The 24,034-nt window shown below is 42.6% G+C and overlaps 2 protein-coding genes across 3 annotated transcripts in view; one reads left to right on the plus strand and one right to left on the minus strand.

Annotated features, from left to right (window-relative positions):
* smc1a (structural maintenance of chromosomes 1A) lies at positions 1-9,823 on the plus strand. Its single transcript, XM_062540172.1, is given in 30 exon segments — positions 1-13; positions 16-123; positions 516-583; positions 585-675; positions 761-873; positions 1,297-1,500; positions 1,670-1,908; positions 2,187-2,445; positions 2,570-2,658; positions 2,660-2,695; positions 2,790-2,876; positions 2,969-3,065; positions 3,615-3,725; positions 4,212-4,397; positions 4,496-4,531; positions 4,533-4,676; positions 4,935-5,081; positions 5,195-5,344; positions 5,540-5,656; positions 5,749-5,855; positions 5,935-6,070; positions 6,266-6,411; positions 6,763-6,916; positions 7,073-7,183; positions 7,384-7,440; positions 7,443-7,466; positions 7,469-7,553; positions 7,783-7,937; positions 8,070-8,142; positions 9,813-9,823. Coding segments are annotated over 30 exon segments (3,354 nt in total).
* Positions 9,076-24,034, minus strand: part of LOC134087140 (dihydropyridine-sensitive L-type skeletal muscle calcium channel subunit alpha-1-like) — a 24,244-nt gene continuing 9,285 nt past the window's right edge. The window contains exons 14-45 of one of the 2 annotated variants that reach the window (XM_062540429.1): positions 23,908-24,022; positions 23,682-23,784; positions 23,460-23,529; positions 21,888-22,020; positions 21,638-21,767; positions 21,309-21,368; positions 21,102-21,208; positions 20,851-20,938; positions 20,652-20,759; positions 20,479-20,531; positions 20,186-20,332; positions 19,761-19,962; positions 19,469-19,627; positions 19,251-19,361; positions 19,069-19,152; positions 18,301-18,348; positions 17,555-17,581; positions 17,341-17,466; positions 16,631-16,696; positions 16,217-16,308; positions 15,838-15,997; positions 15,255-15,382; positions 15,070-15,166; positions 14,835-14,937; positions 14,648-14,749; positions 14,355-14,482; positions 14,045-14,167; positions 13,567-13,787; positions 13,380-13,456; positions 13,198-13,283; positions 12,808-12,873; positions 9,076-12,242 (exon numbers count right to left, since the gene is read on the minus strand). In XM_062540429.1, coding sequence (XP_062396413.1) covers positions 12,006-12,242; positions 12,808-12,873; positions 13,198-13,283; positions 13,380-13,456; positions 13,567-13,787; positions 14,045-14,167; positions 14,355-14,482; positions 14,648-14,749; positions 14,835-14,937; positions 15,070-15,166; positions 15,255-15,382; positions 15,838-15,997; positions 16,217-16,308; positions 16,631-16,696; positions 17,341-17,466; positions 17,555-17,581; positions 18,301-18,348; positions 19,069-19,152; positions 19,251-19,361; positions 19,469-19,627; positions 19,761-19,962; positions 20,186-20,332; positions 20,479-20,531; positions 20,652-20,759; positions 20,851-20,938; positions 21,102-21,208; positions 21,309-21,368; positions 21,638-21,767; positions 21,888-22,020; positions 23,460-23,529; positions 23,682-23,784; positions 23,908-24,022 — 3,557 coding nt within the window. In that variant the 3' untranslated portion in view covers positions 9,076-12,005. Of the gene's footprint in view, positions 12,243-12,807; positions 12,874-13,197; positions 13,287-13,379; positions 13,457-13,566; positions 13,788-14,044; positions 14,168-14,354; positions 14,483-14,647; positions 14,750-14,834; positions 14,938-15,069; positions 15,167-15,254; positions 15,383-15,837; positions 15,998-16,216; positions 16,309-16,630; positions 16,697-17,340; positions 17,467-17,554; positions 17,582-18,300; positions 18,349-19,068; positions 19,153-19,250; positions 19,362-19,468; positions 19,628-19,760; positions 19,963-20,185; positions 20,333-20,478; positions 20,532-20,651; positions 20,760-20,850; positions 20,939-21,101; positions 21,209-21,308; positions 21,369-21,637; positions 21,768-21,887; positions 22,021-23,459; positions 23,530-23,681; positions 23,785-23,907; positions 24,023-24,034 lie in introns of both variants that reach the window. The other variant, XM_062540428.1, reaches the window with a different exon arrangement.

Here is a 24,034-nt window from a genome sequence, read left to right on the forward strand (position 1 = left end):
ATGGGGTACCTGAAATAGAGATAGAACATTTTAAATCATATACAGGTCGCCAAATCATCGGTCCTTTCCATAAATTCACCGCAATTATTGGACCCAATGGATAGCGTAAGTCAATGATATTAGCTCATGTGCATCATACTACAGTAGCCTAGCCTACTTCAGACAGCTTTAGGCCTAGGCTACATATCATGTCTGTTTGATTTATGGTTACCGTGAGGAGTGCTGTTTGGCATATACAGTAGGCCTAATGATTGTTTGTTTACCTGCATCATGGAGTGCTTCGCTAGAATAACTGCAGACTATCTATTTTTTGTAACTACAGCCACACCCCCTTGTGCTGAAGGGGTAGCCTATGCCACAGTGGTATAACAGAGGGTTTATAGGTTGATAGCCCACAGCAACCATGTCACTGTTGGGAAATCCTACGTGGTCTTGGGTCAGGTTCAAAATCCAACCCTATTATTTTCACTTGAAATGTCACGATTATCTCCAACGCTTAAGGCAAGTCCAACCTCATGCCATTAGCTTTGTGTTGGTCAGTAACCTCCATGTCAAAACGCTGAAAGATCTCATCCATGGCGCCCCCCGTGGGCAAACCAGCTTCCAATCGTGCCTCTGTTGGCATGGTGTACTGTAAAAATGGAGATGAATGCACCTTCACAAGAGTCATCATAGGTATGCCATTAAGAAGGCTACTTTAGAACATAGTTTTCCCACCACTTTCATTTTCACTACTAATTTTACTTATCCTTATACATAGGTTCCTCCTCTGAATATCAGATCAACAATAAATTGGTGGGGCTCTCAGAGTACAGTGAAGAGCTGGAGAAACTGGGCATCCTGATAAAAGCCAGGAACTTCCTTGTCTTCCAGGTGCAGTACTCGGTGTCTCTCTCAGTGTGTATCATATACAGTACTTATGTTGGTTACAGGAGAGTGGCAATACTAAACAATGTCCTGTGCCGATTACTCAGAACCATTCTGTCGACTGCAGATGTGGACATCCAATGTTCAGAAAGTAAAAGTCCTGCCCTATTTGATCCACCCATTCAGTAAACCAGCTCATCCTTATTAGACATTCTCTGTTTAGTTAGTAACCAGGTAGAACAGATAATCAGTGATATCACCTGTGTTAAGTACACAGGTAGAAAGAATATATGGCAGGACTTTTACTTTCTGTAACCATGAATGTCCGTCTCTGTGTGTCGAGTTAGGTCCCTTTAGGATTTTCCTCTTTGTATTGAGCATTCCTACTCTTTTCTAGCAGTAGCCTATACAGTACTTGTGTTGTCACAGGGAGCAGTAGAATCCATCGCTATGAAAAACCCTAAAGAGCGGACCGCCTTGTTTGAGGAGATCTCACGTTCTGGTGAGCTGGCGCAGGAGTATGACCACAGGAAGAAGGAAATGGTCAAAGCAGAGGAGGACACGCAGTTCAACTACCATCGCAAAAAGAATATTGCCGCCGAACGCAAAGAAGCCAAGCAAGAAAAGGAGGAAGTATGTTGGATTTTCCATTTAGTTATTCAATATGTTCCATATGGCCATGCTGCATTATAACAGTAATATAACAACTGCTCCTCTTTTCACAATTAAGATTACATTTTATTTAACTTCTTTCTCTCTCTCTCTCTCTCTCTCTCTCTCTCTCTCTCTCTCTCTCTCTCAGGATGAACGGTACCAGAGAATTAAGGACGAGGTGGCGAGGGCTCATGTCCAGTTGCAGCTCTTTAAGCTGTATCACAATGAGGCAGAGATCGAGAAACTTAATCGGGAGCTCTCCCGCCGCAACCGTGAGATTGAGAAAGACAGGAAAAAGATGGATCACGTTGAGGAAGAGCTGAAGGAGAAGAAGAAGGAGTTGGGAAGGATGATGAAGGACCAGCAGAATGTGGAGAAAGAGATCAAGTAAGCAGTAGGCTTACTGAGCCCTGGAGGAAATGGTACAGGGAACTGGTTGGCATAACTGTCCAATTTTATCTCAAGTGCAAATACTGCAGTCATGTACTCCTTCACAATTTTCTAACTGACCTTGGAGGATAAATATGACTGCTAAATGAAAATTTTAAGTCTACTCCATGTGTCCATGTGTGAAAATAATTAGATCTGTTATTGAAATTTGTATTCTTATTCAGTTCATTGCAAGTCTCAGTCTGTGCTTACACTTGCCTTCTTCAAACCTCCAGAGAGATAGATGCTGAGCTGAATCAAAAGCGACCGCAGTACATCAAAGCCAAGGAGAATACAGCTCACAAGATTAAAAAGCTGGAGGCCGCGCGCAAGTCCCTGCAGAACGCCCAGAAGATGTATAAGAAGCGCAAAGCGGACATGGAGGAGCTGGACCGGGAGCAGGGGGCAGTCGAGATGGCCAGGCAGGAGTTTGAGGAGCGCATGGAGGAGGAGGCGCAGAGCCAGGGACAGGACCTCCAGCTGGAGGAGAACCAGGTCAGCTCTGCACAGTCACGTCTAAGAGAGAGACAGAGAGAGAGAGAGAGAGAGAGAGAGAGAGAGAGAGCTCCATGTCAGTGTCAGCAGGTGTCACTGATGATGTTTTCTATCTGGCCTCCAGGTGAAGCAGTACCACCGGCTCAAGGAAGAGGCCAGCAAGCGGGCTGCCACACTCGCACAGGAACTAGAGAAGTTCAACCGGGACCAAAAGCCGTTTAGACCTTGAGGAGAGAAAGAAATGCTCTACCTCTTGAGATAGAGGTAGAGCATGAATTCCTCTGTGTGTTGGAGTTAATGCCCTGTACTTATACAAAAGTAAAGAAACATCATGCTTTCCCCCTTCAGGCCAAGATCAAGCAGAAAATCAGGGAGATAGAGGAGAACCAAAAGCCAATTGAAAAGCTGGAGGACTATATTTCAACCAGCAGGTATGCTCTGTCTAAGACTTACTGCATGGGTGTCTCCCAAGACTGCAAACCACTTGCAGTCTAGCAGTCCTTGCTGTCTCTCTGTATTCCAGGCAGTCTCTGGATGAGCAAAAGCGTCTGGAAGAGGAGCTGACTGAGGAGGTGGAGCTGGCTAAGAGGAGGATTGATGAGATAAACATGGAGCTTAATCAGCTGCCTCAACTTAGCCTGTCTTTTCCTGAGAACATTCATTATGCTGCCATGGGCACATTTTGGCTAGTTAGGCATTCATCAGTGTCTCAGTGTCTGACATCAGTGTCAGATACTGATGTAGGCCTAACTGGCCAAAATGTTTGTTTGTTTGTTACTCCTGTCACTATTTGAAAAAAGATTAAAAAGATAACTTTATTGGCCCCAGCCGTGGCGCGACTGGCTGGGGCACCTGCACCGCACGACCCGGGTTTGATTCCTGCCCTGTGGTCCTTTCCGGATCCCACCCCTACTCTCTCTCCCGCTCGTTTCCTGTCATACTCTCTACTGTCCTGTCCAATTAAAGGCATAAAAAAGATCTAAAAAAAAAGATAACTTTATTTTCTTGACCTTCTTTGACTGTGGACTTTTGCAATTGGTTATCGCATCCATTTGTATAAGAAGAGAGAGAGTGTGGTGGCCTGTTGATATTTCAGGATACTGTGTATACATGGAGCCAGCACAGGATCAACCCAGAGGATTGTCTCTGTGTATTCCTGATGTGGGACGCAGGTCATGGAGCAGCTCGGAGATGCCAGGATTGACAGGCAGGAGAATAGCAGACAGCAGCGGAAGGCTGAGATCATGGACAGCATCAAGAGACTATATCCTGGATCTGTGGTAAGACTGAGGTCTAAAGCTACAACATTGTAGTTACATTTTTCCACAGACTTTTCACTTAATTATTTTTTTCCTTATTTTGTGTGGTGATAAGTTTTATCAGAGCTTTTTGTGTGCTGTCATAGTGTACATAGATTATTTACAACTACATTTATATTCAGTTTCCATATCCATTGCTTTCTTAAATAGACTAATCACTGGAAACTGGTCTAATATTAATTGTTCATTAAGAGAGTGAGTCTGAGAAAGTCAATAGCGAAACGCGTCGTTCACTCCTCATTAACAATTAATATTAGACCAGAGTGCGGTGATAGTATTTATTTTCTAAAGTCTGTTATTCCTGCACATCACCAGCAACTGAGATCCGTAAATGGCCAGTGCACAGGTATTTTATCTTTGTAATATATTGGGATATGGCTAAAATAATTTAAATGTTTTGATATGTTGTATTGGCTTTTCCTTTTCCTGTCTCATTGATCTGGTCAGTATGGCCGTCTGATCGATTTGTGCCAGCCGACACAGAAGAAGTTTCAGATTGCGGTGACCAAGGTCCTCGGAAAGAACATGGATGCCATCATTGTGGACTCGGAGAAGACGGGCAGGGATTGCATCCAGTACATCAAAGAGCAGAGGGGGGAGCCAGAGACCTTCCTGCCCCTGGACTACTTAGAGGTACAGGTCACGCTTTACCGCGGCCGTCCGACTCCTCTCTGTTTTGGCACGGTCAACGAGCATACATCACCTTTCATGGACACGGCTCTGCCCGGCAGGTGAAGCCTACCGACGAGAAGCTGCGCGAGCTGCGGGGGGGCTAAGCTGGTGATTGATGTGATCTGTTACGAGCCGCCGCACATCAAGAAGCCTCTGCAGTACGCCTGTGGCAACGCGCTGGTGTGTGAGGACGTGGAGGATGCGCGCAGGATGGCGTTGGGAGGGCCCTACAGACACAAGGTAGATGCAGCGCTGGTGTATATGCGTACAGTATGTCTATAAACATCACAGGAATATACAGTGCATTAATATTCATGTGAAGCACCAGCAAAACACACTTTGTCCACGTGTCCACACTGGGGAAAAGGAAATTGCTTCACATCTGCTGATACATATGCCTCACCTACAGTATCCTCATTATAAAACTGTCTATTTCCACTGGTGTTCTTTTTAAAGGGCCCTTGTTCATGCGTCTCTCCTTTTCCTTTCTGCTGACAGACCGTAGCCCTCGACGGCACCCTCTTCCAGAAGTCGGGCGTGATATCTGGCGGAGCGAGTGACCTGAAGGCAAAGGCCAGGCGCTGGGATGAGAAAGCGGTCGACAAGCTGAAAGACAAAAAGGAGAAGTTGAGCGAGGAGCTCAAGGTAGAGAGATAAAAACTGAGCAAGGTAACCTTTAATTATTCATAGTCCATAATTATTTCATTGTACTCCATTTGACTCGCCTGAGCTGTTCGGTCCCCCGTGCGGCCTCACAGGAGCAGATGAAGTCGAAGAGGAAAGAGGCCGAGCTGAGGCAGGTGCAGGTGCAGGTGCAGTCGCAGGCACATGGCTTACAGATGAGGCTCAAATACTCCCAGAGTGACCTGGAACAAACCAAAACACGCCACCTGTCTCTCAACATGCAGGTAGTCCAACGCGCCTTTTTGCTACAGAAGGTCAGTTGACTGATACTGTCATACTGATGCCATACAACAAATAAACTAGTAAGCTGCCCTATTCGTTCTTATGGGAGTGTTATCATGTGAACTCTAACCTCTGGCCTCCTTGTCTGAATGCTAACTTCTTTGTTTTCTCTTTAACACCCACTAAATTGTATGTAGGAGAAGTCTAAACTGGAGAGTGAACTTGCCAATTTTGGCCCCCGTATCAACGACATCAAGAAGATCATCCAGTCCCGTGAGAGGGATATCACAGAACTCAGGGACCGTATGAATCTGGTACCAGATCATTTCCTTTCAGCGCTTCACACATCAACCAGGAATCTGTACATTGTAGACGGTTACTTCTCATCTTGCTTTGTGTTCATCAGGTGGAAGATGAAGTCTTTCTGAAATTTTGTGAAGAGATTGGTGTGAGAAATATCAGAGAGTTTGAGGAGGAGAAGGTGAAGAGGCAGAATGAAATAGCTAAAAAACGGTAAGCCTAGGAGACTGTGCTGTTCTGTTTGCTGGCATCCAATTCTATGTCTTAAAAAAACTTCTTGTCGATTCTCCAGTCTGGAGTTTGAGACCCAGAAGACCCGTCTGGCTATCCAGCTGGACTATGAGAAGAACCAGCTGAAGGAGGACCAGGAGAAAGTGTGGGAACAGACATTGAAGAAGGACTAGAGTGAAATTGAGCGACTTAAGAAGGTAACAGAGGGCTGGGGGGAAACAGAGGGAAACCTAAATTAAAGTCTCATTTCAATGTATCATATCAGTGTGCAGCTTGTTGAGCATTATTGAATTGTGTTGAATAGCACACCTTATGCAAAATTACTTTGAAAGCTTGATTGTACTGGTACCTTTTAGCACGTGTTAGCCTGTTTGTACTGTTTGTTGATGTAGGAGGAGCACAGACACATGAAGATTATTGATGAAACTATGGCTCAGCTCCAAGACCTGAAGAGCTAACACCTCACCAAGAAATCAGAAGTGAATGACAAAAACTGTGAAATGGAGGAGATTCGCAAGAAGCTTGGTTGTGCAAACAAGTAAATTTACTTAATCTGTCATATTTTTGTCAATTAAATATTTTTAAAATATTTGAACGGCCTTCAAAATGTGATTATGGTATTTGGTGACTGCAAAATATTCTGGGGCTGCCGCTGTACTGTAGTTTACTTGTCTGATATGTCTGATAAGGCTCTGATTATCTTTATCTTTTTTTTTTTTTGGCTGATGCTTTCATCTGAAGTGATTTACGTCCGTCTCACTGGAGCTATTCAGGGTTAAGTGCCTTGCTCAGGGCCACAATAGTGACAGCTGCTATGGGATCGAACCTGTGACTTTCAGGTCACTGCATTCTTTCAGGTCACTGCAAGCTCCCCAAATTGTGTTTGCAGAGAATTGACCCAGCTGCAGAAGGAGGTGACAGCCATTGAAACCAAACTGGAGCAGAAACGCAGCGACAGACACAACCTGCTCCAAGCTTGCAAGATGCGAGACTTCCGGCTGCCACTCAAATCAGGCACCATGGATGATATTAGCCAGGGGGAGGTACGGCCATCACAGGAAATGACTTAATGCAAAACCACATGCAGAAGAGCAGTTAGTGCCTGTCTGGTTTCCTGCTGACTCACTGCTTGTCTGTCGAGTGTTTTGTTTTGTTTTGTTTCCCCCCCCCAGATGCATTAATCCCATCTCTCTGCCCAGGGGAGCTCCCAGGTGGAGGAATCTGTCAGCAGTCAGAGGACCTCCAGCTCCGTGCACGCCAAAGAGGCCCTGATAGAGATCGACTACAGCAATCTCTCCGAGGACCCGAAGGTATGCCAAACCCTCCCAAGCGCATGAAACATTCATCAAGCCCAACGCTGGAGCCGCCATCGCGGGAAAAAAAAGCACAGCGAGCTGGTGACATTTGACGTTTCTGTTTTAAGAAGGAGACTGTGTCAGCGTATTTTTTAAAGGCAAGATGAGCAGAAACTCCCCCACCCCTCACCCCCTCCCTTTCTCTTACCCCCCAGGATGCTCTGTCTGAGGAAGAGATCAAGGCGGAGATGAACACGCTGCAACAGCGACTACTGTAAACGAGCAGCAGAGCGTCCTGCAGCGGATCAGCGGATCAGCGCCCCCAACATGAAGGCCATGGAGAAGCTGGAGAGTGTCAGGGACAAGTTCCAGGAGACCAGCATCGGTGGGTGCTGAGGGAGGGGAGAGCATGCCAGGGGTGGGAGAAACATCACATCAAAGACATATTACAGTATATTGTATATTTTAAAGCGACTGACTGGAGAACGGTTTAAATTGTTTAATTTTTTTATTCTGAAAGAGATGAAGTTGTTATAGAGAGAATGTTTGACATTTTTGACATGATCCTTGTCCATAGTGTCTGAAGGGATCTTTGGTCTTTTAATGTTTGGTAGAGTTTGAAGCCGCCCGCAAACGAGCAAAGAAAGCCAAGCAGGCATTTGAACAGATCAAGAAGGAGAGATTTGACCGCTTCAACGCCTGCTTTGAGTCTGTTGCCACCAACATTGATGAGATCTACAAAGCCCTCTCACGCAACAGCAGTGCACAGGTACTGTGATCGGGGCTAATGTCACAATCAATAAATCAATCCCCAGTGAGGAAGCCTTTAAAAGGCATTATCAAAGATGAACTATGAGGCAGTTCAATGTTTCCATTTTAAGGGCAGCCTTTATCCTCTTAGGCCTTCCTGGGCCCAGAGAACCCAGAGGAACCCTACTTAGATGGCATCCCAATCACAAACACAGAGACCCACAGTTGGCACCAAGGACCAACATTTCAACCAGCCCATGGACTCACTGATCTTACTGTACATGTGCTGAGCTTGGATGGAAGTCATCTAAATGTAGATGTATTTAAATTGACCATGAGCTCTGGATGTAAACTTATCGCCTGTAGTATCCCCTGTATTCAGTCTAACTTATTTAAATTACAGTTATTTATCAAATTAAATTAAATGATAGGATATCATATGCCCTTAAAATACACTGTTGAGAATGAGGTATTGATACAGTAACTAAGGCAGCTTCTAATGTTGCCTTTGTGAAGAACACTGTCAGTAGAATAGCACAATGGCCAAGAATACCAAACAGAAACAATTCAAAATGGTTCTATCATAGTCTTTGTGCCTTGCAGTGTCCCCTGTAAGCAGCCCATTATTAACCTGCAGTTATTGTAGCAGCAGTAGTTTATCTTATTTAGGTTTAGGTCAGTGTGTAGTATAGTTTTCAGTGACTGCTGTGCTCAGAAGCAATGGATTAACAAAAAATGACCAAAGGAATGTTTTTATGGGAATTATTGTATTTGTGGAGCAGTATAATGTGGCATGTGGTTTTACAAACATAATTTAGTCTATTGTACAGTGTGTCACATTGAATATGATGCAGTGTACCGTAGAACTTTGTTTATGGTGCTACAGTGGAATTTGTAATAGTTTATTTAAGCTGTGCATGTCTATCTGTTTACATTTTGCCTGAATACAAAATGAAATATGTTGCTGCCTTGTGCCATAGGATTAGCAGTGTTTTCTCAAACAATAGTGGCCTTTTGAATTACTGGCATTTCTTGATATTTTCATGTTGTAGTCTGCATGTGTAAGTTTTCATACATGATGACATCTTGCACTTGAGTCAGATATTATATAACGTTGACTTACATGCTTTTGTTTATGAATAGAATAGGCCTATGTGGCAAAACATGCATGTCAAAGTGTGGCAATTTATTTTAATGAATAGTTCAATTAATGTTTTACAAACACTAAGCTTTGGAACTTTAGCAATCTTTGCAATTTTACTATAAATACAAATCATTTATGCATCTCTGTCTTTATCTGGCATAACACATTGAGTATTACTCACCTGGCTAGTATCAAAGCCATTTTTACTTCAGTGCTAAAGAATTCAAACCAATATGTACTGTTTGCAATACTTTTGAACATCGTGGAACATATTTCATATTTTCTACTAGTTGTCTTTAAAAATGATGTATGGTTTATATTTGGTGGTGGAAATTAGCTTTATTACTTCAAACTCAGTAATGAAATAATACCATAAAATAACCACAATGATCAGAGCAATCATCATAATTAGGCATCAGTACTTAACATACAGTTTTACTCCTTTAATTCAAGAAAAGAAAGTGGTAAAAGGGGAGGTTACTTAAGAGGAAAAAGAAAGCTTTTCAGCTTTGCCATAACATCCACAGAAAAAAAGACAAATACAGTAAGCACATACAGTATATATATTTTTTTAAAAAGACAGTCTTAAGACCTCTGTGAGTGATGTACTGTATGTGCAGTTACTGTACCTCAAAAAACAACCCTTCCAACCCTTCACATCCACATGTAAAGTGCCAAATATGACCATTTAACAAAACCAGTAGATCTCTTGTGAACTGGATGAACTTCTCCACATCCACCATACTCCAGGTATGCTGTAGACATGTGCACTGTGCGTACAACAATACATCTATGCATGTTCTAGCACAAACAATAGTCTGTCTGTCTCTCTAGTATACGACAGATCTGGACTTGAGGTCCTTCACAGATAAATACATAAATAAAGTTTGTAACAGAGTAACATAACAATGTGAATAAAAATAACATTTGAGTTATGCCATACCAACATTTTGTGAAAGTAATGCACAAGTGTTGCAGAGGTGTTCTTTGAAACCGCCCCACAAAAATCGGTTTCAACAATTTACTTCAGATTGGGAACTAACATCAAAAGTCAAGCTTGTCAGACTAAAAGTATTTTTTGGATAAAAATAAATATGCATCTTGTTAACATCTGACCAAGGCACCATAATTGTCTTCCACATCTACACAATATTTCTTGAACAAGTGACATCATCTTAAGATTTTTTTTTAAAAAAGTAAGAAGTATTGAAACATGATGAACACATTTCAAATCCCTCATAAAAAGTGCCACTGGTCAAAAATGTGGGCATTCAGTGAGGAATTTTGTTCCTTAAAATACAGAAAATACAGTAAAGTATTGACAAACAGATTTCAAATCCTCCTTAAAAATAAAAGTGACATGTCAGAGACAGACATGCCGTGAAGGATTTGTTGCTTAGATACATCAAAAAAGTAAAAGTATAAAAAATAAACCAATGAAGACCCACTCCAGGCATTGATTAACCCTTTAAAATTCCCTTAAAACGCTCTGTACCTCATTCTAAATAGCATTTAGAGGTTTTAAGGCCTGTGTCCACCAATCACTTTTTTGTGCCAACAGCGTCTGTTTTCAATACAAATTCTATGAAGTTCAGCATTCCCAGCACTCAGTGAAACTCCCCACTCCCTGGGCGCTGACCGTTTTTTCCCACAGTGCCCAGAGTGCTGAAACTTGAAATCTGTTCAACTTTTAGAAGAGCGCTGGGCTCGCCAATGTCACTGCTCTCTCGACGACCAATCAAAATTGAAGAGGGGAAAACCTCGTAACCTCGCAACAAGTGCTGAGAGCGCTGACTGAAGCGATGAGAAAAGGAGGTTGAGGGCGCTGTCAGCCCAAAAAAACGCGATTGGTGGACCCAGGGCCTTATTCCATGAAAAAAATGTCATGGCTACAGATCGGCTTTGATATAATGACGCCACTAGTCATTTACTGTAGTATTCTGCAGCCCCTTCTCTTACTGTACAATCTCACTCCCAGCTCGTCACATACAATATGATGAGAGTTCCTCAAGGCCAATGCCCACTGGCGTTTTCTAAACGTTGGCGTTGACGAGCATCAGTGCTTTGCTCCATTAAAAGTAATGGATTTCTAAACGTAGGTGTTTCATGACGTGTGTCAGACACAGCCAGTGGGTGTTGGCCTTTAGTGTTGTGGAGACCCAGGCTGTAAGATACCAGACTGTCATTGTGTCATTGCAGTTCAGGTGCAGTACAGGTGGGAATACTCAGCCATGGGTTTGACTGCTTATTTTGTTCTCCATATGCTGTACAGTATATCATACAAAAAATAAATACCGTATGGACACATTACCAAGGTTAAAAGGTCACTGGAGGTGGTCTTTAAGACAGCATCCAGTCTTTCTCAGGGAGATGTAAAGTGGTCACGGACATTAGGCTCTCAGGCACCTTCTCAAGGGAAAGGAAATGCTCTGGATCTGAAGTCTTTGAGGTTGTGATTCCAGACATCCATACAAAACCTCACAATGTCATCACAGCACTTGCACTGGTCGTTGCCATCTTCAGGATCACAGTTCTTTCAGGTCTTTCCCCCTTCCCACAGTTAAAGGTAACACACCAACAAACCTGGCCCAAGCTCAAGAGAATACCTTTACAAGGCTGTTCATTCAAGGTCTTTCTCCACTCAGCAGAATGGACAAAATTAGAAACACAAGAAAAGATGTTCAACATGTGTCCTGTTAATATGGCTTTATTAGTGTTGAATGAGTAGATTTTTAGAAATATTACTCAATCAAAAAAAATGTGTCTCCTTGGCCTTGGCTAAACAACCACAGTTACAACCTCAAGCACCTCTGCCTAGCTATTAACTTGTGGGTTTCAGTACTCAAAGCACAAAACAGGATTTGTATTGCACTGATGTTACCTGCAGTATAAAGTCTCATCCCCCAAGATGACCTCTGACCTCATGTCATGTGTGGCGCTGGCCTACAACTGACTAGTGGCCTCAGCAGGCTCCTGGGGCTGGGTGGGCATGGAGGGGGGCACAGGGATGGGGCGACGCTTACGCCTCGTCGTACGCCCGCTGCGCCCGTTGAGGATCCCCTGAGCGGCGCCCTCTATCTCCGCTACGTCCATCTGCAGCGTGTCGGATATTTCCTGTCTGGTCGCGGCCACATACGCTGGATCTCTCGCATGGGTCTCTAGACCACTGTTTTTCAGAGTCTATGGAAGCAATAAGAGACCAAGTTTAATAGATATGTTCTCCGTATTATCACTGATAGATAGAGATACAGTAGATAGATAGATAGATAGATAGATAGATACTTTATTGATTCTCAAGGGGAAATTCAAGGTCCCAGCAGCTTAAGACACCAGACACAACATACACTACAGTGTAAACTGAATAATACAAAGCAAATCAACAAATCAACATGACTAAAGAGCAGTAAAAAACTAAATACTGAAGACTAAAGATAAACATGTGCATGAGTGTCATGAGGATTGATACTATGATCCAGTATGAGGTGCGTGTCAGTTGGTAGTGCATATAAGTCCAACAGTGCAACAGTGCAAGGTTAAAGTCTAGTGACCAGTAATAAATCTGTACAGTAAAAAAAGTTAGCATATATAACATTACTAGTATAGATATATGACAAAAAAGATAAACATAACAGTAATATAAGAATTATAGCAGCAGTACAAGGATTTAGATCACAAGACAATTTAGATCATAGGCGTAACTGTAAACACCTTAAGACATGGTTTTGTTTATGTCTAGCAAACTCACCTCCTGGATCAGCTGGTCAGTAGCAGGGCTGCGCTCATCCTGAGACTGGGACCCATAAACAGGGAACTGGAGACATCCAGAAACCAATGGACACATTCATAAAACAAGAACTGGTGACAGTTTTCAAAACTGGATAAATCGAGTTATATCTACAGTATACAGATGGCAGTGCTGCTGAGTAAGTAAGTAAGTAAGTATTTTATTTATATAGCGCTTTTCACAGATATAATCACAAAGTGCTTTACAGTACATAACAAAATACACAAGAATAAAAAGCCAGGCATAAGATACATGTACACACAATAAAACAAGTCACCAGAGAGTTAAAAACCGATAACCCTCAAACCTTTTACAAGGGAAAAAATAAAGAGAAGAAGAAAAAAATGTTACCTGGGTGATGTCTGTTCTGACGGGGAAGTCTGACAAGCGTCTCATCTGACTGGCCCTCGTGAGTGATTCCTCTCTCACAAATTCATCTACTGGAGAACCAGTGCAAATGTTTGTGTTTAGGAACTGCTTATGCAGTCATGTTTAATAAAGATATTTCCACCAAAAAAAAAAAAACGTCTTACCTTGTGTACTGTTCCGTACATCTTGAGAGGTATAGTCTTTCATCTCCTCAAATGGTAGTTCGCTCTCATACACTAATCTGGCAAGTGAAATCATTTGTAGTTATTAGGTAACATGTCAGCTACACTGATAGACTCAACAGCTCTCAGCTCTGAAGATGTTAGAATGTGTCGATGTTCTTGCACTCACCCTCTGGCAAAATTGGCAGCGTTGTTGTTGGTGTTGGATCTTGGTGGAGCGATTGGGAAGAACTCGGAAGTGGTGGTGAAGGCCGAGGGTGGTGGGGTCTCGTCTGTCTCGTCTGGGCGGCTCTCAGAGAACTGCAGAGGCCTCTGGTTGGTCATCTGAGCATTGGTGGGACTGCTGGCCTCTCCTGGCTCCGAGTTGTGCCCAAACAGACCTCCAGTTCGCTGTTTAGTGCAAGTGGAAAGACCGCGCACGTAATGATCACTATCTCTACAAATGTAGCGACAGAATGTGATTGTATTCCTTGCTTTTCCATTTTTAGGATTCATTTGAAAACAAAACATCTTTGCACATTTGGAGATAGGTTTGGGTTTTGATAGATTCAGATAGATTTCATCTTCGATGTTTGAACAGTAAGAGATCAGAAGACCAGATCGATATTCGTTTTGAACAGGTTTACTTATAGGGCTCCATTGCTCACCCTGTAGATGCCCTCCTCTCCAGCGTCGGCGGCTCGCTCCATCTCATCCTCAGCGATGAGGTCTCCTGAGATGGCCCGGTGCAGGTCTCCGCCCATCTCCTCATCAATGCTGCGCAGGCCAGCCTGGTCAGGTTAGATTACATTAAATTAGATTAGGTCAGGTTAGATAGGTTAGATTGGGTTAGGTAGAGGAGGAATACCAGGAAGGAAGGCCATGAAAAACGATCATAGATCATAAGTGCGAGAACAGGTAGTGCTACACAAACAAATTGAATAGAATGATTTTAGTGATGTGTTGATGTTATGACACCTGTATTTCAGATGCACTCCTCTTGCTTGGGCGGTAGCCATACAGCTCTTCTTGTTGTTTCATGAACTTGCGGAAATGCTCCTGGAGAAGGAAGGTGGCGTAGAACTTTCCAACGGTCACCTCATCATCTGCAACCAATGACATGCAAGGACACTTAGATTTGCATAAGTAGATGATGTCGGCATTAAGACAGACAGCCTGAGTATGGTCACAAAGAAAGAAACCTTGACCATAACTTTTTTTTATGTATGTGTGTATCACTTCTGAAGATCATATGGAAATGTCTAGCTCACCTCCCATGGGCGGAATCACCTGGTCCAGCAACTTCATACTGGTACGTTTCCAAATCTTCTTGATGATGGCTCTCAACTCCTCATTGGCTTGTTCAAAGTTACCTGCCCAGACACAAATGACCTCATATGAGTTTAGGTTGTCCTGCAGTTCCATTTGTGGTGCTGAAATGATGGTGCTGAGACAAACCTTCCGTTTTAATATAGAGGGCTGTTCTGACAAGGGCGAACAAGGTTGCGTTGAAGGTGACCGTTCCATCGCTGTTCAGTGGCATGTTCATACCAATCAAGCGCTAAGGAGCAGATGTGAAGAGATGTAACAGAGATGCAAATGTTAATTTAACCTGTAACTGTCAAAATATAAAGTTACAGATTTTGGCAAACATTGATGATATAAGACTGACGGAAGGACTAATTTTACATACCTTACATGCTGCCCGATGAGGGCAGAATTTACCAAAGCCCAATGGCGGCTGGATTCTCCGCAGAAGGGTTACAACATCCAGGTGTTTGATTCGGCCCCTACACAGCAGCGAGATCAGAAGGAGCTGTCAGTAGGGTACCAGGCCATTCTCAGTCTGGACTCAATGAAAATCTCCACTTCACTTACGTGGCCTCTGGGTCATACTCCGCCCAGATCTTCTTGAACTCGTCCAGGTGGTGTGAGCCCAGGATGGACCAGTCACGCGTCAGGTAGTCAAAATTGTCCATAATGACTGCCACAAACAGGTTGATGACCTACAGTATATGGACAGCATTATCAAGTCTGTCTTGTCAATTGTTTTTTTTTTTTGGTAGCTATCTTAATAAAAAGTAATGTTCGAGGTGTAAAGGAATAACTGGGACTATTATGAATATGATTAATGCCACCATATTCATATATCTTACCAGTATTATCAACCTATACCAAGTATAAGTATTACCTTCATTTCACAAGTATTAGCCGAGGCCTATACATTGATTTTTCAAAATTTCTTCGGCTACGAGGTTATTACAGTTAAAATGGTACTAATATGGTTTTGTTTCTTTTCACATCCATAAAACACCGTCCTGTGGCTTAAACACAATGCAGCTAATACACAGGAAATGACTGTAGCCTATTCCTACTGTACATCTTACCAAGTATAAGCATTATTCATTCACACTAAGTATACTGTAAGTATTGTTAATGCTGACATACTGATGCATCTTACCAGGAAGGCGCACAGCATGTAGAAGCTGAGGAAGTAGAAGATGGCAAAGTTGGACCCACACGTGTACTCCTCCCCAGGGTGCACTCCAGCTCTGGGGTCACACAGCTTCCCACTCAAGCAGGCCAGCATGATCCTGTGCCACCCCTCACCTGTGGCACACCTGAGGACACACAACACAACACAGCCCGCTGACCATCGAACACTTCCTCCAGACTCATCTCCAGACTCATGTGACATGATGTTTGAGCTTGTTCTTGTGTCGGAATAAGTGCCCACTTGTTTATGGTTCTAATCAAGGTTTGATTCATCGCAAGCCATGAAACCTCACATGAGAAGCCACTTTGTGCCGTGAGACCTCTGAAAACTCGAGCGCACTCACCGGAATAGAATCAGGATGGCGCTGGGGAATGTCTGGAAGTGGTTGTTTCGGTTGACCTCTGTGCCGTCCACTAACGCTATCTTGCCGAATATCTGTGGGACCGCAGTGAAATATAAAACTTTGCACAGTGCAGCTCGCACAGTATAGGAATGCACAGTGTATCTATTTCACACAAAAGTGTAAGAATGATATGAAGAGCTCTTTTCCAAAACGCTATAAATCCATTTCTGATAACATTAATAAGTCATGTTATTTAATTGTGCATTTCAGATAATATCAATAACCCAATTACAGTGCCTCTGAAATTACTTGGAAACCAATAACAAAACAAAACAAAAAAATATTTATGAAAATGCATTAAAATGGTGGATTTAGCATTATGGAAAAGAGCTCTTCCTACTGTATAGTGCTTACCGACATCCCTACGACGGAGTAGATGAAGAACAGCATGATGATGAGGAGAGCCACGTGAGGGAAGGTCTGTGGATTGGACCGTGAGACAGGAGGTCAGACATGACATGACCGTTACAAACATGTCTAGTTTGACGTTATCCGCTAGGTGTATCTGTCCTCATGGACTATGTTTCTGAACGTAGTGGTATGGAAAAGGAACTTTACAGAGGTGTCAGACTCAAATTAGGCAGTGGGCCGGATTTATTGGAATGACACCTCGTGTTGGAACGAGACCTCATTGTCATAGTCGTTATCATTTTTCGACATGGGTATCAGAGAGTTACTTTACTATACCCACTTCTGAGCAAACAAGTCCAAATAATTTACTGCTGTCGTGTACTGCTGCTTTTTCTCTTGAAATACCCTACTTTCATGTCAGTTTGTTTTTGCCTCTTTCTTCCTAAAAATGGTTTGTAGTGCTAGGTTTATAATGTATCATCTCATACGTCTATTGCTTATTACATATCGTTGAAGACAACTGAACGAATGGATCTTTTTCCCCAATTTTTCCTTCCCACCCAAAACATCTGGGGGGCTATATGAAACCTGCTGGCAGCCTGATGTGCCCCTATGGCCTTACGTTTGACACACCTGTTATAGAGTGTAGATGATGTTGGCCTTTTCTTACATGCTGGGGACAAACAAAACCAAATCAAAACTCCTGAACTTACCTGAAAAGACTTGATGAATGTCCACAGTAGGTTCCGTATGCCCTCTGATCGATGAAGGAGTTTTATCAGACGCATGACACGGAACAGTCGGAAGAATGTGATGGTAACACGGGCATTTTCTGCATCCTACGCAGCAGGGAAAGTAAACCATTCAGCAAACAACAGTTCTCTACATTACATTACGAAACATTATTAATATGAATTGAGTACTTACTGCAATGGCTTGCAGTGGGTTGGTTTCCTGAAAAATAAGACATTGTTATTTTATCACAATTATTGTAGAACTGCCCATGTAATAAAAAAAAAAAAACCCACCTCTGAGATGCTACATTCCCTGAAGATTTGAAGATTAGTCCACAGAACATTCACGGTACATTCATGAATCAAACCAGCAAATGGAGGCATCAAGCTGTTTGAGCCTTATTACAGCTACAGCAAAATGCATGAAGGCAGGGAGATGCACGTTCACAATGCTGCAGCACCACATAAAGCACCTTCTCATACACTGCATATGCTCATAACATTCCACTAAAAATAACGAAGATAAAACAGAGAAAGAGAGGGAGCGAGAGACAGAGACAACGAGGGAGAGAGAGAGAGAAAGTTGTTTTTGTTCTGATGATCGAGGTCGATGATCATTTCACATTCTTCCACCACTACATTCCTTCTCCAGAAATGTAGACAAGGCCAGGCAATTAGATATACTGTACTGTACGCAGGTGTAAGTTCACAGAGCACATAAAGCATAAAATGTTCCTTGTAGAGACATTCCACTTTTTTGCACTTTAGTCACAAAATACTGTATGCACCAAGCAAATGCTATTATATGTTTAACGACAAATCCACATTTTACGTTAACACTACTGTACGCAGGGAAGGGGGAACTAATAAATGCTAATGGTACAATTAGTAGAAAAATGCTCACTCAACAAGACCCATGCAGTGTAGACTGATATTTACAGCACAACCCTGAATGCAGTACAGTCCACCACTGGAAGCAAGTGCCGCCTGAGAAGAAAAGATGAAGAAACAGTGACTCAGTGAGAGAGAGAGAGAGAGAGAGAGAGAGAGAGAGCTGTGGTCGAGAGGTGACAGATTAGAGAGTGTATACACAGGTGACAATCACAGTCTTGACAGTGCAACTGAGAACAGAGTGAAGTGATTGGGTTGAGTGACATGATTTGTTGATATGATGTGCTATGCTTTTAGTACGGTGTCAGGTCTGTGAGAGATAAGGGTGCCAAAGTCATTGTCCTAATGACTCTAAACCAACAAGAACAGTGAATGTTGGGTGAGGAAGCAGTGAACAATACAATCCAAAAGGGTGATCTTTCAGGACATTTCATTTCACTCGACAATTTGGTGGTCTGTCAATGAACGTGTGCACACTCCGTGCTGGCTAACATGTCTATGGATGGAGCATTCCAGTGTGTGCATATATGAGCATGGAGCTGGAGATGCAGGAGCCGGACTTCCGCACATGTACTCAGGGGCCAATACTGACCCTCTCCACAGAACTAGTGCTGACACCCAAAGCTTGTTGGGGCTGCGGGATTAAAGTATTGGGTGAAAGAGAGTCCATGGTTATCAGTTGGATACCAATTGAGAATTGAGAACATTGCTGGGTTCCACTGAAATGTTTTTGGAAGGCAAGGGATATACGTAATCACGTACAAGGTAAGTACAAGTAGCCAAGTTGTTTGTATTGTGAAAGCACTTTCTACTTACGTCCACTTCACTCAACACCACATCAACAATACTGCCAACGACGATGAGGAAGTCAAAGACATTCCAGGGGTCTCCAAAGTAACCCTGAATGTACAGAAAGCAGAGATTATGAGAAAAGGGCGATGTTTTCTATAGTGAATGACTAAGTATTGCCATCTGGTTGTTAAAGGTTCGCATTTTACCTTTATTTTGAAGGCAATCATCTTTACAACCATCTCCAATGTGAAGAGGACTGTGAAGATGATGTTCAGTGTATCTGCGAGCTTGGTTACATTGTCTGACTGGTTACAATGCTGGAAAGTAGACAAAATATTTACATTATAACCTCAGACAGGCACTTTTGCTATCTTAGATTAATTAGCAAATTGTAAAGTGTGCTACAAATAAAAATGTGTGTAACCTGTATCCCCAGACATAGTGTGTTCAGCATGATGAGGAAGAACATGAGGTACTCAAAGTAACACGAAGTCACCAAGTACCAGAACTTATACTGGTAGGGGTTCTTGGGAATGTAGCATCTGAGAGGTCGAGCTTTCAGAGCATACTGCACACATTGACGCTGCGAAAAACAAGAGAGAAGAGCAGGTGATCAAAATTCTCAAAAAGTTTAGATTGAAAAACATTTTTAAAAAGTGTGTACAAATGCTCTCCTTCAACCTAATGTGAATCTGAATGAAAAAAGGAAAACGTACCTGGTTTTTGTCCAGCTCACAGTCCTGATATTCATCTTCTCCTTGTGTTCTGAAGGTGACGATGACAAAACCCACAAAAATGTTCATCATGAAGAAGGCAATCAGGATGATGTAGATGATGAAGAATATGGAGATATCCACGCGGTTGTTAAAAACAGGACCCATGTTCTCTTTGTCAGAGTCGATGGCTTTGTACAGCAACCTGGGCCAAGACAAATTCACATTGTCATTCATATTTGATGTGGATAGACATTTTGAGAAAAAATACAAATATGAACTTCACAAAAGATTGTCTATGGACAGGTTTTATCTCAGTGTGTGTTCATGTAGAATTCCAAAATGCCTAAATACTATCCTGCAACATTGCAAGTAGAACTGAAAAGTCTCTGATGGCTACTACTACAGTATGATTCCCCAATACTTACTCTGGCCAGCCCTCAAGTGTAGACACAGTGAAGAGAGCCAACATGGCATTGAAAATGTTGTCAAAGTTGTAATCATTGTTGACCCACTCGCGTGGTCTGACCTCAGTGTCAAACAGAGAATTCTGCAATTGCTTTTCAAAGGTCCCCCTGAAAGCAGAACGAAAACCATTGTTTCACCCGAGTCACTTTGTAAGAAAGATGCAGAAAAGGAAGCAGAAAACACAGTTAACATGCCTTTTAAAAAATATATACAGTGCATATATTTGCATTTAAAAATCTCCCACAGTACTCACTGACACTCTGCTTCAGTTAGTTTGGTGGGGTCGGTGCAGGTGTAGAATTTCCCCTGTGAAAGAGAACTAGGATTTACTCCAGCCAACATTGACAAATTATTATTTTTTTCTTTTTTTTTCAGTTTTTCTTCAGTTGGATTAAATGAGTTGAGTCCGAGGTTGAGGTATCTTACCTTAAAAAGTTGTACGCCTATGCAGGCAAACATGAAGTCTAGTACCAGTGTGACTAGAATAATGTTGCCAATACTTTTGACAGCAACAAAGACACACTGGATGACGTGCTGTACAAAAAGCAATGTTTCATATACAAGGTTACAATACATTTCAGATTATCGGACATTGTTACATATCAGTCAACGGAACTAAATGTACCTTTAACCCTTTGGCTCTGTTTAAAGCTCGTAACGGTCGAAGTATCCTCAACACCCTGAGAATCTTCACCACAGAGATGGCACTGGACCTGCAGAAAACAGAGAACCATACTGTATAGAAACACGCAATCCTTCAGGAGCCATTTTGCTGCAGCGCTCATATTCAGTAAAGAGACTGCACCACAGAGACAGCATTTATTACCATATATTTAGATGATTTAATATGTTGCTAATGTATGTGATATCACTCACTCCAATCCAAAAGACAAGAGGGAAACTATCACAACAACCAGATCCAAGATGTTGAAGGAGTTTCTGCAGAAAGACCCCTCATGCAGAAATGCGCCATAAACAGTCATCTGCAACAAAAAAACAAAAAGATTATCATTTTACCAATAAATCCAGAAAGATCCATTTACACTCACGACAAAAATCAAAGTACAGATTTGCAGTTATTACCTTGAGAATGATCTCAATGGTAAAAACAGTGGTGAAGACGATATCAGCATAGGCCAGGATCTGCGGGAGACAGAATTGAGTCATGTCAAGTCAAGTTTATTTATGAGTGAATGAGTTTTTCTAAATCATGTTTTGACATCACAAGTGACATTTATTCTCTCTTGAGCAGATAAATCTGAGATGGATTGTGTAAGAGTTCCCATGACCACACGAGGGGGCGCTAGAGACACAGCTCAAAGACTTTGTAAGTGGAGATGAGATTATCACCATGATTCGTATGAGTGTAGAAATCAAATCCACAGAGCTATATGAGTGTCATTTCCTCACACCTTATTCCTGAAGGATTTAGGATCAATGGGGTCTTCAGCAGCCAGGGAGATACTGCTGAGGAGGATGAAGAGCAGGATGAGGTTGGTGAACTTGGTGTGGTTGATGATCAGGAAGCAGAGCTTACGAAACCTTTCAAGTGGGAACAAAACACAAGACAAACATCAGTAAGTGTCAGTAAAGTTGCTATTAGTGATTGCTGATCCCTTTTGTCTATGACTGGTGATGGTATTTAGGGCTGAATTTACTAACTTGTTATCCGGCGCAAAAATGTAGAAGGAGCTGGCTTGGGGCAGGGGAACGGCCTCCTCTTTGAGCTGCAGGTCGGCCATGGGTCTGGGCCTCGGGCTCTCTGGGATCTCTGGCTCCTCCTCCTCGTCATCACCTGGGAGAGGAAGCTCAGGTAAGTTACAGTACAACACTCTCCATTGGGCTTGTTTCAGCCACATCTCAATTTGCAGTTACAGTTAATGATCAAATGCATAAAAAGATACAATTATCCAACCACATACAGTATCATAATCACAATAGACAGTATTGTAAATACTACCACCTCGCAGATCTTTTTCTGTGTTAAGATGTACTATTTTGAGTATTTCAGTGTGATCCTTTTAAACTGCAGAACATCTATTTGATGGTATTTGATGGTATGTGGTTTGATGGTAACAGTTTGTATTCACAATGTAGTACATGGCTAGGATCAGAAACAGTGTAGGCTACAGTATGTCACGATTATATAGGAAAAAACAGCAGCTGCGCAGTTTGGATTTTCACAAAACTGGGCCAAGGGGTTTTAGCTGTACACAAGTACAGAAGCTTGTGGCTACACACCAGACATGGCTTTTTATAGTGGGGCACAACCTTACACCCCATGGCCATGTTTAGAGAGACACCACTTAATTTAAACCATTCACACTGACGCATATTGCTCCCAGTCAGCACACCTCACCAAAGGGTATCTGCACTATAAATGTCCTTATAGCAGTCAAATGCTGTGTCATCAGCAGTATACTGTAAATGGATTCAAAGCCCTTTACAACGAATGCATTGAACTGACTCATTTTCATCTATCAACAGTCATGCCAACAATTCCGTGTTGGTTTTGGTCCTTAAGGTAATCAGTGCGCGTATCTGAGTCACTTCCCTCACCCAAATCCAGGCTCGGCTCTCCCACTACCAACCCCTTCTCTCGGGTTCGTATCCAATTTCTAGGGGGTTACCCACCCAAACACTGCCACCTCTTACCCCGAATAGCCTGTGGCATGCCATAGTATAATAAAATGGATGTTTATATAATTAGACAGTGCATCATTCAATGCGCATGTCAGATATCATAAGCGTACCCTGAGGTGTATCTGTTTCTGTCTCTGGTACTGACATGTGGCCTAACCCATTGTGAGTATGGAGGGTGCCCATTTGACCACCCCAGTGAAATGCTAATGACGACGTTGCTGCTGCTGTTGTTGTTGTTGTTGTTGTTGCTGTTGTTGTTGTTGTTGTTGTCGTCTGTATTGGTATGATGATTATATGTTCCTATAGCATCCTGTTAGTTTGTTTTGTATGCACACTTGCATGGGACAGTGTGTGTCATTTGAAAAGTGCTGTGGAAAGTCTCTAACCAATAGTAGGCTACAAAGAATTCCACATACTTTCCCGTGCATACCTAAAATAAATAATTACAAAAAAATTGCCCCAAAACACTTCAGCATGAGGTCAAGAGGAAACAGATTATTATGGGGCAAAAACTTGAGCAAACACTTAAGCACTGATCCCTCTGTATGAGGCTAATGTAGTGGGGTAATGCCATTGCGTTCGGACCATTACCTGGGAAGTCAGCAGTGGGGAAGGGGTCCTTCACTTCATTCACATTCGATTCAAATTCATCTACTTTCATCTGAGGAAGAGGACACAGCACAGCAAAGTGGGCTTATTGGACTTCTTTCGATAAATGTTTAAATGAATCAAGATGCCAGCAGTTCCAAATAAATACTAAATGAAAATGAAAACCAACAACAGCCCCCTGGCTCCCCACATCTGCACACGCACCTTAGCTGTGGTTAGCATTCCCTCGGCTGCCTTGGCCCGCTGCTCAGCCAGTTTCCTGGCCAAAGCCGCCTCTCTATCCTCGCTCCTGTCTGTCAGAGTCGGTCTGTTACAATAAAAACAGAAGATACATTTACGACTGCACGTTTCAATATTGCAATTATATTCTGCTGAGTTGTCCAGTTGTCTCACTGATTCTGCTCAGACTGTGAGGAGTTTTTTTTCTCACTTTTGTAGCTTCTTGCGCATCTTCTCCTCTTCCTTCTCCTTCTGAGCTGATGTTAGGCTCTCTGCCTCTGTGAGGTTGTCCACAGCAATGGCAAGGAAGACGTTCAAAAGGATAACTGCCGACAGAA

This window comes from Sardina pilchardus, chromosome 7 (assembly GCF_963854185.1).
Source record: "Sardina pilchardus chromosome 7, fSarPil1.1, whole genome shotgun sequence".
NCBI classification, from domain to species: Eukaryota; Metazoa; Chordata; class Actinopteri; order Clupeiformes; family Clupeidae; genus Sardina; species Sardina pilchardus.